The sequence below is a fragment of the Polyodon spathula genome, chromosome 8 (genome assembly GCF_017654505.1).
Source record: "Polyodon spathula isolate WHYD16114869_AA chromosome 8, ASM1765450v1, whole genome shotgun sequence".
Lineage (NCBI taxonomy): Eukaryota > Metazoa > Chordata > Actinopteri > Acipenseriformes > Polyodontidae > Polyodon > Polyodon spathula.
This window is the reverse complement of record NC_054541.1, coordinates 3941227-3956117: the sequence shown is the minus strand read 5'-3', so window position 1 is coordinate 3956117 and position 14891 is coordinate 3941227. Positions and strand designations below refer to the sequence as shown.

Below are 14891 nucleotides of genomic sequence, written 5' to 3'. Positions count from 1 at the left end.
TATATATATATATATATATATATATATATATATATATAAAGCATTTGAAACAAGAAAAGTTACTGCTCTACCCCCCCCAATTAATACATATGGTTACGACAGGTCTCTCCAGTCCAGGCCCCACGATCCGCTATCCCGGTTCCCACTTACCGTTTCTCTCTGGGCGAAAACTCTCCCGGTTAACGGCAGCAATATCGACATGTCCTTATGTTTTGAACCAGGAGTTGGTCCTTGAAATTAATTTTAGCTGATATCTAACATGCATTACAATCGACACCCGAGATACACAACAAGACCGGAAACAGAAACGTTAGGGCAAGAGTGGGCGTGCTACGGCGTCGTGCTACTGGCAAGATATGATATGTGATTGGACAATCAATGCATCCTGGGATTTGAACAGATATTGAGCGTATTGCCCGGTCAGCGGGTATATACAATACCAGACAAGGTGTACAGAAAATAGACTCATGTAGTTGTGTAGTTTCAGTAAATTGTTTTTATTATACCAGCTCATTGCTGGAATTTCTCCCTACACAAGTAGCCAAAACACCAGATGGATGCTGTTTGTATCTATTCTGTAAAGAAATATGGCAGACATTCATATGACAATGTACTTAGTTCTTCAATAAAAGTGATCAGGTTTAAATGTGCTGTAACATGACGCTAGCTCACTCTCACAACAGCAAATACAGATTTCTACACTCCCGCTTCACACTGCATTGTGTATGCGAGAAATAGTGCTGCTCGAGAACAGTATCTTATTGCTGGTATTCTTCGATGTTTACCGGTGTGGATGTTCAAGGTAACTTTCCAGTTTTACAAAGGTTGTATTTTACTGTGGTTCGCCATATTTTTCACACCTGTATTTGCACACCCCAAGCATTATTATTTGTGTATTATTATTTTCTGTTGACGGGTAAATATGCTTTAACATACCTCGCAAGGCTTTACCACACTTTCACTCTGCGTATTACACTTGATATGAGTTTACTAGGATACAGCTGGTATAAGGGTACATCATAGGCGCCGGAGACGCATTTGACATAGTTGTTAAATTTGATTAATTTATCCATAGAAATACTTTATAGCAACTTTGACCCACCCACTTTTAGAAAGGCACAATTTGTTGTGACCTTACCAAGATGTATCCAATATTACCAATGGTTATACGTCCTTCCTCCCAGGGTGCTTTGCGGGAAGCTGCGGAGCCACGTCAGGAGAGTCGATAGAGGTGTGTGAAACTGGAAACGCTAAGCAGGTAAAACTGTACAAGTTTGTGTTTTGATGTCGACTACACTCGTTATGATACCGAAGCCGACAGCGGTATAACGCCACAATTTGAAAATGTGGCCTGTCTGGTGATAATTTATTGCGATTTTCGCATGTTAATATAATAATCAGTAGCATTTATTTACGTGTGTGTATGAAGTTTTACAGTTATTCCATCTGGATCGATAAGGGACAGTGTGACACAATCCTGCTTTGTGTGAGACAGATGAACAAGGACAGTAAATAATTGACATGATTGAAACGTAATACTGTGTTTTATTTCCTAGTGTGATATATGCGGCACACGTATTTACTGTACTAGTGTTTGATAGATTTACTGATACTATTTATACATTTAAAAAGTCTATTATTGGTTGATTCAACGTGATTACTTTTCAATTAAGTGCAGTGCACGCTTGGGCAGGGTTGCTTTCCTTGCTGGTGACTTGCGTTTTAGTTGAACAAGTATCGCTGTCTGTGGGGCATGCCGTGTGGTTTGGTGTTTCTATTGGTTTTGAATTGAAGTATGTTACTGCGAGTTTTTCACAGGATCTCAGAACAGACAGCTGTTGTATAGGTCGGGACGACACGGTTGATTATTTCAATTGCTAAAAGTTTCTGCGTTTGTTTCTGCATTTAGCAACACAAACCTCGATTTTAATTTGATCAAATAAAATACACATATGCTTAATATAGTCCTTGTGGAACTGAAGCTGCATGTTTTAATGAGTTACACAATACATGCTATTGCATTTACGTAACACTCTTATCAGACATGTAACAGACAAACGATTATCTGTGTAAATACATATAAACGGTATTTCTTTCTCTTTGTATGACTAAAGAGGTGTTGACCTTCGAACATAAGAACTTTAAAATTCACTGAACCAGAAGAGCCATTCAGCCCATCTAAGCGCCTCTGGTTCGTAGTATCTGATTGATCTCAAAACTTTGTCAAGCTGGTTCTTTGTACGGCACTGTGGCATCACAACGTTTTGAAACTGGTGGTGTCGGGGGTCATTTAGTTCACAAAGCATCTCTTTTTAGGATCCCCATTAAAATAGTGTCTGCCTGGCCATCAGTCTGTCTACATGGGAAACACTGACTCCCATGGTATTGAACCACTCTTCACCAAGCGTTTCCACTCCCATCCTACTGCAGGTGTTTCGGGTTGGATTTAGGTACAATGTGATGAACTCTCGGTTTTTAACGCAGCTTAAGCTTTCAGGTATTGTGTGATTTATAAGGTGACTATGAATCTTCTCTGTATGCATGTACTGGTTAAGGTACATGCTGCACATCCCATAACGGGGAGAACCGTTAAGTTAACAGTCTGTTCTATATGATCCTTGTATGTCTTATTAATGTGGGACACCCCCGCTGCTGTTCTGAGCTTCAGAACTGACACTGCATTGAAACTCTTCTAGCTAGCAGTGGCACTGGAGCTCAGAGACCCACTGGGAAAGCCAGTGGAGCGTTTCTTCTCTGCCATGGAGCTGTGTGTGAATGGTGCCCCAACGAGCAGGGTGCATTGAGAGGCCCATGGAGTACCCACTGCAGTTCCTGTGCAGAGGCCTGCGCACTGTGGGGCTGATCCTCCTCTATTACTGCTTCTCCATTGGGATCACCTTCTACAACAAATGGCTTCTGAAGGTAGGGCCCTGTTTGCAGTGACTTTTATATGAACTTGGCATAGGCTCATAAACCAGAGAAGAGGCTGCTCAGCACCACCAAGGTTCCCCCCCTCTTGGCACACCATGTGCCTAGTGAGCAGCAATCTAGTTCAACAGGACAGAATCTCTTATTTATTTGAGTTGTATGTTTCTGGTGTGGGAGGCTGTTCCATGCATGTAGAACCATCTGTGCACAGTGCTTCTTAATTCTGTACTAAACTTTTACTGTGCTTCCATGGATGTGGGGTCTAACAATAATGTTATACAGTCTAACATATTGCCACATTGTTAAAGATGAGTCCAGCAACTTAGGGTTTTTTTTATAGGTAGAACTGCAGCTGCTGTCTGCTTGTGTTTACAGTGATATAAGCACTCGCAAGGTTGTAAGAACTAGTCTCTCAGGTTCCATCGAACAAGAATGCTCCCACACAGGAAGTGATTCCGGAGCAGGAATCAGCAACAGCCTGTGGAGCTCTGTCTTTGAAAGATGTGCAGATTCCAAATTGCAGCGTAAAATACAAGTAGTGAAAAACAATCTCCGGAGGAAATTGGGGCCAGAGTGGTAACATTGCCAGTGCTAGTGAGGGGTAGGCTGGTGTCAATCCCTCTTTTCATCTACCTGCAGGAGTTCCACTTTCCTCTCTTCATGACTCTGGTCCACTTGATGATCATCTTCATCCTGGCTGCTGTCACTCGAACCCTGATGCAGTGCTGGACAGGAAAGCCCCGGGTTGTCCTTGGCTGGTCACAGTATCTCACCAAGGCTGCTCCTACAGGTCAGCAGTGTGCTACTACTGAGTGTGCTCTGAGGGGAGTGCTGTAAATACAAGGTGGATTGTTCCTAGCTTTGGAACCAGCGAAGCTCAGTGTGTAACAAACATGGCAAATTGCAATTCACTGTACCTTGATCAATGTAACTCCATGTTTGTTTTAGTATAGAAAAGGCAGTTAATACAAACACATCTGAGAAGGTCCAGAGTTGGAAAATTGTGTCACAAAGGTTACAATAGTGACACGTTGCAAAGATAAGCCAGGGACATGCATTCCAGCAGGTGAAAGTCCAAAGACTTCTGTTAAATTGCATAAAGCTAGTGCTCGTGTATTATGAACTTCTTTTACCAAACACTTTGGGATTCCCTAAACTCTGAGACACAGCCGGCCTTCAGACGGGTTAAATAGCCAAATCAACATCATTGGCCCTCATCTGCTAGTGTCTTCAATGTAAGCCCTGATGAAAATGCCCTGTCTTAAAACTGGATGAGTTTTTTGTGTAGGTTAAATAGAAAACAAGATTGGTTTTAGGGGTTTAAGATTCTGTTTAGTTTCTTGAACTCAGTTATTCTTCATTCAAGAATTGAACTGCAATGAGCTATGTGGTGCTTTTGGTTTTGTATCGTGATTCAGGCGATACATTCCTTTTTCACAAAGTAATATGTCATATAAATAATTTTTCACGACTCATTGATATGAATCGTTAGGCCCCTAACATTGATCATGAAGTGTATTACCCCTTTCCCTTAGCCATGTACTATGAGTGTCGGGTTCTCATTGATTCAGTGGGTGTGAGTAGAGCTGCACACCTGTGTCCAACCTACTTCCTCAGACAGCTCAGCCTCTCTCTGTCTCTTACAACCCTGACTCTCCCCTCTCCCTCAAACAGCTCCGTCTCTCTCTGTTTCTTACAGCCCTGACTCTCCCCTCTCCCTCAAACAGCTCAGTCTCTCTCTGTCTCTTACAGCCCTGGCTCTCCCCTCTCCCTCAGACAGCCCAGTCTCTCTCTGTCTCTTACAGCCCTGACTCTCCTCTCAGATAGCTCAGTCTCTCTCTGTCTCTTACAGCCCTGACTCTCCCTTCTCCTGCAGACAGCCCAGTCTCTCTCTGTCTCTTACAGCCCTGACTCTCCCCTCTCCCTCAGACAGCTCAGCCTCTCTCTGTCTCTTACAGCCCTAGCTCTCCCCTCTTCCTCAGACAGCCCAGTCTCTCTCTGTCTCTTACAGCCCTAGCTCTCCCCTCTTCCTCAGACAGCCCAGTCTCTCTCTGTCTCTTACAGCCCTGACTCTCCCCTCAGACAGCTCTGTCTCTCTCTGTCTCTTATAACCATGACTCTCCCCTCAGACAGCTCAACCTCTCTCTGTCTCTTACAGCCCTGGCCCTCCCCTGAGACAGCTCAGTCTCTCTCTGTCTCTTGCAGCCCTGACTCTCCCCTCAACCAGCTCAGTCTATCTCTGTCTCTTACAGCCCTGGCTACTGCCCTGGATATTGGTCTGTCCAACTGGAGCTTCCTGTTCATCACCATCTCTCTGTAAGGACCAGCCACCACGGCTGTTTACTTCACTGTGGAAGAATCCAGGAGCAGTGCCTAGTTACCGCGGGAATGTTTCACCAGGTCAGCACAGTAAACGAGTGCTGCTGTCCAAGTGCAAGCATTCCTGAGGTTACCAGGCATTGCTACTGGAGGATGCATGTGAATAGTCTGTCCAAGGCTTGGATAACGGAATTCCTCAGAAATCATAGATTTGCAGCTCCCTCGGAATTCAGTCTCCCACAGATTCGCCATATTCTGCAGCTACATCGTCATCATCATTGCTGACTGCTAAAGTGACCTGAATATATAACTTGGCTGTTTGGCTCTAGTTTAGTTAAGTTAACAGAGGTTTTGTCTTCTTCAAAAAGTAGGCAATTAAAGACTTAAGTGAAATCTGAAAATGTGGCCCAATAAGAAGTCTGTAAGCGATGTGATGTTTTTGTTTGACAGTTTCTAAAGATGTTGCTGACGAAAATGCTTGATGTATTCAATTGGGAGTACTTCACCTGTAAATTGCTTGATATGATTGTTAACATGTTATAAACCATTATTAATACAAATCCTAAATGTTTAAGATGCTCCGTAGAGCCCTTTGCAGATAGCCACTGAAAATCTCTGCACTTTGTTGCTTATTTTTCCTCTGATTTGGACTGCCTGTACATATCAGTCTGTACGTCTGTGTATGACTTGTTATGAAACGAGATATATAAAATAAATAAATAATGGGAGTGTTTAGAAGGTCTATTATTTGAAAATCCGATCATATTAGAAAGATCGATGATGCTGTTTAACACAAATGCTTTTTTATTAAACAGATTGAAGGCAGATTGTGTTTCATAATGTTTTTTTCTAAGACCAATATATCTGTTAGCTGTAGTGCAATATAAGATTTTAGATAGGAAATAGTACAATTGTAGATAGTTGTATAAATCCTTTAATCTAATTCAAGGTGTCCAATCCGGTCCTGGAGGGCTATTCCATGCCAGTGATATAATGAAGTGCTTCTTCAGGGTTTGAATGGAGGGTTAACATTGAACAGTTCAGAACAGGGTTGGAATAAAGACCAGGAGTGGAAGAGCGGCCACCCTGGGTGGGATTCTTTCACTAGTTGTGAGTTAACCCTTTGTCTGCTTGTTTCAGGTACACGATGACCAAATCGTCCGCAGTTTTATTTATTCTCTTCTTTTCATTGGTTTTCAAATTGGAGGAAAAAGTAAGTGTTTATCTGAGCTGATATACTGTTGTTTGTAAAGCTATATAGAGACTTGTGTTTATAGATACAGCAGTGTGCACATTTTACAACACCCCATTGCAGGTTAGTCATTGGCTGATTTAATTGACGACTTTAATAGACCACACATGCAGTTCATTAAAAAAAAAAGGAAAGGAACATGTAGCAACACATTGTAAAATGCAGGAGACTTTTTAGAAGTGGTTTAAGATGCCTAATTAAAGCACAATGTGATCTAACATTTTCACATAAGTGCCTATTGTTTCTGTAGCACCGATTACTGACCAAAAATGTAATTTCTCAGGTTTTCATGCAGGTAAGTATATAAAGGCTATAAATGACAAATCTTGAGGTGTTCTAATACATTTGCACACTGCTGTAATCATTGGTGCTGTACAGACAGAAAAAGTCTGGCCAGACACTGTAAGTTTGGTTTTTATAACCTTGCGTTGCATAGCAGTTACATCTGTTCCTGGTTTTACTGGAAGTTTAATAAAGCACACCTGAGCTTGTTACCTATATGCTAGGGCTAATCAAGTTCGTAGCAAAACCTGGAGTGGGTGACACTGCTATGCAACAGGAGTCTTATTTCCATCCCTGCCTTGGTATAGAAAGAGCCATGGCCTAATAATAGAAACAGTGGTGGTAACCAAGTGTAGTTACAATTTAACATTTCCATTTAATGCCTTTTTTGTGTAATGATCCTGATCATTTTTTAAGGGGTTTAATGAACAAAATACTTCCATTTGCTATAGAGGTCTGCAATGTGCTTATCTGCTTAAAGGAAGTGCTGGTTTTCTTCCCTGTCAGACGCGGACCTTGTGCTTCTCCATGTGTGTATATCGTAACAAGCCCCTTTCCCGTGTCTCCAGAACCCGTGTCTGATCGTGGTGGTGGTTCTGATTGCCAGCGGGCTCTTCATGTTCACCTTTGAGTCAACCCAGTTCAACGTGGAGGGCTTTGTGCTGGTGCTGCTGGCCTCCTTCATTGGGGGAATCCGCTGGACCCTCACCCAGATACTCCTGCAGAAGGCAGAGCTCGGTGAGAGATCCGGAGGCCACAGGGAGCCATGCAGAGGCTCTTAGTGGGGTCAATACTCAAAAGACCCTTGGTGTACGGATGCTCGTTTCCATTTAGAAACATGTTTAAACTATAACCCTATTAGCAATGTTTGTAACCAGTCAGATAAGCCATCTTAAGAAGCCCTCTGTCTTTTTCTATAAATTTATGTCAAATGACAAGGTTTCACAGCCCCCCCGATTAGCACTAATCTGGGACTGCCTTACCTAAAGCAACATTGGACAGTCTGCGATTCGTGCTGATTGGGGGCTGTGAAACCAGCTGTAAATGTGTTCAATTTGTTAGACATTTTGTTGGAATAGAATATTCTCTTAGGTGTTTTATTGTATGTATATGCTGGGATGGAAATAAGACTCTTATTGCATAGCAGTTTGATCCACTCTTGAGTTTAATATGACACACACCCAAGCTTGTTACCTGCACACAGTGGCTAATCAAGCTTGTATTAAAACCTGGAATGTCTGACACTGCTATGCAGCAGGAGTCTCATTCCCATCCCCGAGTATGTGCACGTGCACTGTGTGTGTGTGTGAACTGCGCTCCCGCTCCCTCCTGCAGGTCTACAGAACCCAGTGGACACCATGTACCACCTGCAGCCTCTGATGTTCATGGGCATCTTCCCACTCTTCCTCTACAACGAGGGTAACCCGCTGCTTCACCCAGAAGCATCTTCATATGCACACTGCCATTATTAACAGTGCTGACAAAGTGAAGTGCTCATTAAAATATGGAGCATCTTTTTAAAGAGGAGACGATTATCTATCCAGAGATACCGGGGTATTTCGTGAGTAAGGAGTCCGAGTAAAGTTATCTAGCAACAAACTCCCTAGTCTTGCTGTAACTCAGATGTTTCCAAACTTTTGAACTCTGTTGTATATATTGTGGAAAATAAACTTTACTTTAACCCCTTAAGGTGCACAAGGAATTGAGTGCTTGTTGCCCAGTTTCTTCTTAAACTACATTTGAGTGACTCGAGTATCACAAGGACGCTGGCCATTTGGATGACCAGATCCAACCTGTAAATTGTAAACCCTGTTTTGTGCTCCACATTGCAAAAATGTACCTTCAGTGGATAACTCAAAAAGATTCTTTATATGGATACTTAAATCAGTGGTGCGCCTTTAATTCAATAAGTGATAGAGAATGATGGACAATACACAAATAATTTAAATATGTAAGTAGATGATGTGGTTTTTATGAGCTATGACTCCAAAACAATGGTTTAAGCAAGGTAAAGGACATTCCAGTTCTATTGAAATTCATGTGGATTTTGTATCCATTGTTTCAGCATTCTCTGCTTACTCAGAACTGGCTGTTCTATCTACCTCTCCCCCCCCCAGGTCTAGGCCTGTGTCTATCGGAGAAGCTATTCCGTGTCAGTGAGCTGCCCTCCCTGTTGCACTCCCTGCTCACCTTGTCTGCAGGGGGCGCCCTTGCCTTTGGACTGGGGTTTTCAGAGTTTCTTCTTGTCTCCAAAACCTCCAGCCTCACCCTCTCCATCTCTGGCATCTTTAAGGTGAGATTGTCAAATAAATAAATAAATTTAATTAATTAATTCAATTACTACACTGGAGTTACAAGTGGAATGGAAAGGGGTTCGGTATTAATAAGATGCATTGGTGTTTTTAAAATGTATATAGGGATAAGAGGAACACTGTCATTACTGTATTGAATTTCAAAGAACACTCTTGAAAACCAATTGGTTTGTATTAATATGCCCTTGGTGGTTCAGTATCTAATTGAACCTTTTTAAGAAACCCCAGACAGGTCTCGTTCACAGAAGCAATTAACTGAACCAGCCCCACAACGCGATTGACAGCAGGAAAGCTTGCACGGAATTAGGTGAGACTAATAGTCAAATTAGTCTCACTCTCTAACTTGCAGTCCCACAATGCTGATGTAAACAGCCCTTGTGTCATTCTGAACTAGGCTAGCTGAAAAGGTCTTCAGCAACTAGACTTGTGACTATGAACCTTGCTCAACGTAAACTTAAAAAAATAAGTTTCAATGATGTGATGAAAACAAGACAAGAATTGGAAACTAATGGGGCTCCAGAGTGGTGCATCCAGTAAAGGCTCTCCGCGTTGAGTGCAGGTATGCCCTATAGTCTGGAGGTCGCCAGGTCGAGTCCAGGTTATTCCTTTGCCGACTGAGGATGGGAGCTCCCAGGGGGGCAACGCACAATTGGCCGTACAGCTCCCTCCAGGGGAGGGACGGCTAGGTCGGCCAGGGTGTCTTCGGCTCACCGCGCACCAGCAACCCCTGTGTTCTGGCTGGGCACCTGTGGGCTTGCCTGTAAGCTGCCTAGGGCTCCATTGTCCTCTGACTCTGTAGTTCTGGCTGGCTGCATGGTGAGTCTGCAGTGTGTAAAAAAAGTGGACGGTTGACAGCACACGCTTCGGAGGACAGTGTGTGTTTGTCTTCACCCCTCCTGAGTCAGCACAGGGGTGGTAGCATTGTTAAATTGGGGAGAAAAACAAATAATAATAAAAAAAATTAATAAATAATTTAAAAAAGAATTGACGACTACTAAAATATAAAAAAAAAAAAAAAAAAAAAAAAAAAAAAGAATTGGAAACTAAATAACATGAATTACACGCTAGTAAGAGAACTAAATTTAGATTTGTTTACCGTTCCCATTTTTTGTGTGATGTCATTCTTGGCAGAAACATTTTGCAGTAAAAGAACAATTGCCCCACTCAGTTATTCTGCATTGGCAGCTCGTTGATAATATCTGGGGTACCACTGCACTTGTGGGACGGATTTTTAATTTAAGAGGAGATAATTATGTATTCAGGATACCAAGATATTTAGTGAGCAAGGTGCTTGAATGGGAACAACTGGGCGGTAAGTCTAACCATCAGCCGCTCTGCATTTCTGGTTACCATTACACTGTGTGATGGTTTGATCATTAAAATTCTTTGCATGTTTTTAAGACAAAGGTTCCAAGTGGGATAAAAAGGGCAATATATGGCCCAACCCAAGACATTTAGTGTCAAGGCTGATGACACCATCATTTGGACCACCAGTTTAAAATATGTTGTCTGCATTTTTGAAGGGTGGATGTCCAAGCACAGCCAGATGCAGTGCTGGATGGGTGCTGACAGTGTTTCTCATTGCAGGAAGTGTGCACCCTGCTTCTAGCTGCTCATCTGATGGGGGATGAGATGAGTGCGCTGAACTGGCTGGGCTTCGCTGTGTGCCTGTCAGGAATCTCTCTGCATGTGGGTCTCAAAGCCTGTCACTCCAGAGGTAGGGGAGCACGGATACCAAATGGGTGATATGTATTAAACTTCCGTTCCGTTTAGTTTTGTAAGGCGGTCACTACATCAAACAGCAGATTGTGAGGTAGAGGCCCAGCTTACCTGTTTCTACTGGGAGATCTGGAGGGGTTTGAATTGTCTCATATGGGACTCCTTCAGGGGTGGATAGGAGATCTGGAGTGGTTTGAATTGTCTCGTATGGGACTCCTTCAGGGGTGGATAGGAGATCTGGAGTGGTTTGAATTGTCTCGTATGGGACTCCTTCAGGGGTGGATAGGAGATCTGGAGGGGTTTGAATTGTCTCGTATGGGACTCCTTCAGGGGTGGATAGGAGATCTGGAGGGGTTTGAATTGTCTCGCATGGGACTCCTTCAGGGGTGGATAGGAGATCTGGAGGGGTTTGAATTGTCTCGTATGGGACTCCTTCAGGGGTGGATAGGAGATCTGGAGGGGTTTGAATTGTCTCGTATGGGACTCCTTCAGGGGTGGATAGGAGATCTGGAGGGGTTTGAATTGTCTCGTATGGGACTCCTTCAGGGGTGGATAGGAGATCTGGAGGGGTTTGAATTGTCTCGTATGGGACTCCTTCAGGGGTGGATAGGAGATCTGGAGGGGTTTGAATTGTCTCGCATGGGACTCCTTCAGGGGTGGATAGGAGATCTGGAGGGGTTCGAATCGTCTCGGGATGTCTCAGAACTACACGTATATTTATACTGAAAACAAATCATTTAAAATAAGATGGGGCCCCTAAACTATTTCCTTTGATCAGCTCTTAAGAAACTGTCGTAAACCAATTTCTGTCAGACGGGTCATTCTGCTTCTCTCCCAGCCATCACTGAGTATGCATGATACATTTCCCCACAGAGGTTATGGTGAGGCTGTGTTTTGCCCAAGTTATCTATGTGCTTCCATACCTGAGCCTTTTACCTGTCCTAAATTAGAAATTTAGATCACTCAGAATCTGGGGACAGAAGTAGATGTCTATGCGTGTGTATGCATGTCTGTGTGTGTGTGTATGCATGTCCATGCATCGGTGTGTATGTCCGTGCGTCTGCACTTCACACTTCCATTTTCCTATATAATAGATCCAGCTGTGATTAGGGGTGTTCATTTCCGTTCACTTTCCTGAGCGGTCAGCTTTAGGGTTAAACACGTTTGAGCTTTAGCATCCAGTACTGGAAACAGAAAAGCCATCAGAAGCAGCCAGCTATCACTTTTTATAAAGTACTGCAAGATGTATTTGTGTAGAAGACTGTTTGTCATTTAGTTTTATATAGAAAAGAAAAACTGACCCGTCTTGCACATTTTTTGATAGATTTGTTTAGTCAGATGGCTTGAATCATGTATTCACTCCTTGATTCACCATGATCAGATTGGGTTTATGAAAGGTAGATTTGCTTCAGATAATTTGCGCTGTTTGCTTCATGTTTTAGATCTGGCTGGGGAATCTCCCTTGCCCTCTGCTGTCACTAGATGCTGAGAAAGCCTTCGACAGAGTGGAATGCGATTATTTGTGGGCTTTATTATGTCAATTTGGCTTTGTTATCTAAAATAGTCAGATTTGAATAGGTGGTTACCACTTCAGATTACATGATAGAATATCTGTAATTAAAATGAATGTGCTGCCGCATATTACTTTTTTTTTCACTCCAACCTCCAAATTTATCTGGAACAATAAAAAAAATCCAGACTCTGTTTAACCACTTTGCAGTGACCCAAATCCGCTGGGGGTCTCGCCTTACCAAATTTTAAATTTTATTATTGGCTTTTCAGCTCGGGGGGGGGGGGTTATGAAGATGTGGTTACATCCAGAAACTCCAGCTGCTTGCAGTCCCATTGAAGATAATTTAGTTAAGCAGCATCGTTTTGCAGCATCTCCCTTTTTCTGGGTTAACGCACAAATTTGTTTAGATTCTTTTCAAATTTGGAATAAGGTTAATTTATTTTTTCATACGTCTGCTGGACTGCATACACTGTCTCCTATTTGGTGTAATGTTCACTTATTAACAGGCTCACACCCCTTTGTTTACTCTTCTTAGTCTACACGCAGTGTACATATATGTTGTGCGATATCTTTAATGACACCAGCCTCCGCTCTTTTCAGGATTTACAAGAAGAATACTCTCCTCCAGGCTTTTCTTTCTTTTATACCTCAGGCTTCATTCATCCCCCCATGCTTATGGGGTTCCCTGACTTGTGTCATATATGTGTAATAAACTTGTAGCTTACAATGTCAAGACTCTTCCAATTCTGCTCATTTGGGATAGAGTTAAGCAAGGTTGCTGTCACCCCTGACTGGGAAACTGTCTGGGAAAATATTTTTAGATCATCCAAAAATCTGGCCCATCAGCTTATTCATTTATTTATTTTTTAAACTCTTTTGTTGTTTTTCTGTGAGTTGTATATTTTTTCTCTTTATATTAGTTGACTATTTGTATTTTTATCATTTTCTTCTTGTGTTTGTTTTACTTGTTTCAATTGTATTGATTTCCTTTCTTGTCCCCTTCCCTTGGGGTGGGGTTAAAATTTAAAAATAAAAAAACAGTTTAAACTAACAGTCAAAGGTTTAGGCACTCTGTCATTGCCCCTATTTATGCTCACATTTGATTCTCTCTAATTGTCATTTTGTACATGCAGTGTTAGTAACGTGCTTGTTTGTTTGTTGTCTCGCAGGTAAAGCAGGCCAGGTACGGGTGACGTCCTTGAAGAACTCCAGCTCAGACATTCTCCCTTTGCTGCGGAGAGATGGATGTTCTGAGGAGGAGGATCACGATGAGGACCTCTGAGACAAGAGTGCAGACACAGCCCCCGTCCCCTGAGTTGTAGGAGAGGAGGACTGGACACTCCAGGGAGGGAGTTGTACTGCATTCGAGTGTGTCTCTCTCTTTCTCTCTCCCTCCTCCCTGTAAATGCTGATCACAATAACCTGCCTGCATTGCCTCCCTTTCTCTGCAATACTAAGCACAGTTGGATAAGGAGCAGCCCGGGTTTAAGAACAGGGTGGGGCTACTCATCCATAGCTTTTAAGGCCTGGTAACTTGCATTCAGCAAGTCTCTGTTAATAGTTCTTGACTAACAAGGCAATTTGAATTTTGTGCAATATAGAAGGTTAGTTAACATTTGAAAAAGTACAAAGGGAAAATCAGACTTTCTAAAATTGATCTTCATATAATAACCCGCTCCTTGTAAAAACTGAAGCCCTTGATCCGTTCCGTCATTTATCATGTGCAATCCATGAAAGACATTTCATACTGGAATTCGGATAAAGAAGCAAATACTGTGCATCCAGAAGACCAGTGTTTGAATAGTGTCTGCAGTTGTCTGCTGTGCCTGGAGTCCCCTCCACCTATATAATGAACTATGGATACAGTAATTAGTTAGCCTGGTAACTAACACTGACTTTATTATAATTCAGGGGGGAGGCTACTACTGTTGAAGTTTTTGTTGATAGCCCAGTCACACACAATCTGAACTTACATAGAAGTACTAAGAGATTTAGACATACGTTTTGACAAAAAGGTTTCTCATGGTCTTCACCCACTTACCTACTTACTTTTAATATTTGAAACTCTGCTTGTTCGGCGTGTAGAGGTGTTTTCCTGGCCTGTGTTTCTCCAAAAAGCAAAGCTACACTTTGTGCCTCGGTTCCAAATATGACATCTTTGAAAGCTGAAATGTACGAAAACTAATTAACACATAAACACACTCTTATAGATCCAGAATGCCTATCGGGTATCTATTTTTTGTTTTTGATTTGTATTTTTTTGTATTCCTCTTCAGCCATGGGGGTGCTTATATCTCTGACACTGAAGCAACAGTTAATGCCAGGAATCTTTACGATGGTTATAGGAGCTATAAAGAGTTAAACAGGAGGAGCTACATTGAGCCTTTCTGTGTCACTGGAACAGAATACCTGCTTAGAATCTCGTGAGAGAAGGCACAAGCCTGTCACAATTCAGTAATGTTTGTTTTTTGTTTTTAAAGACTTCATGTTTGTTTTGAAAAAAACGTATTATGTTAATTTACCCTGTATGAAATGTACAGTATATGGCAATAAAATGTTAATTGGT

General features: G+C 42.2%; 2 protein-coding genes across 3 annotated transcripts in view; one reads left to right on the top strand and one right to left on the bottom strand.

Annotated features, from left to right (window-relative positions):
* Positions 1–321, bottom strand: part of LOC121319208 (protein SYS1 homolog) — a 13532-nt gene extending 13211 nt beyond the window's left edge. The window contains exon 1 of the mRNA XM_041256409.1: positions 151–321. The gene's annotated coding sequence lies outside the window, so the exon portion shown is untranslated. The remainder of the gene's footprint in view (positions 1–150) is intronic.
* slc35c2 (solute carrier family 35 member C2) overlaps positions 1–14891 on the top strand; it is a 15920-nt gene extending 1029 nt beyond the window's left edge. Inside the window, exons 2-11 of one of the 2 annotated variants that reach the window (XM_041256407.1) lie at positions 1185–1258; positions 2701–2922; positions 3568–3718; positions 5181–5244; positions 6388–6460; positions 7351–7519; positions 8117–8200; positions 8899–9074; positions 10681–10810; positions 13495–14891. In XM_041256407.1, coding sequence (XP_041112341.1) covers positions 2776–2922; positions 3568–3718; positions 5181–5244; positions 6388–6460; positions 7351–7519; positions 8117–8200; positions 8899–9074; positions 10681–10810; positions 13495–13607 — 1107 coding nt within the window. In that variant the 5' untranslated portion in view covers positions 1185–1258; positions 2701–2775 and the 3' untranslated portion in view covers positions 13608–14891. Of the gene's footprint in view, positions 1–1184; positions 1259–2696; positions 2923–3567; positions 3719–5180; positions 5245–6387; positions 6461–7350; positions 7520–8116; positions 8201–8898; positions 9075–10680; positions 10811–13494 lie in introns of both variants that reach the window. The other variant, XM_041256406.1, reaches the window with a different exon arrangement.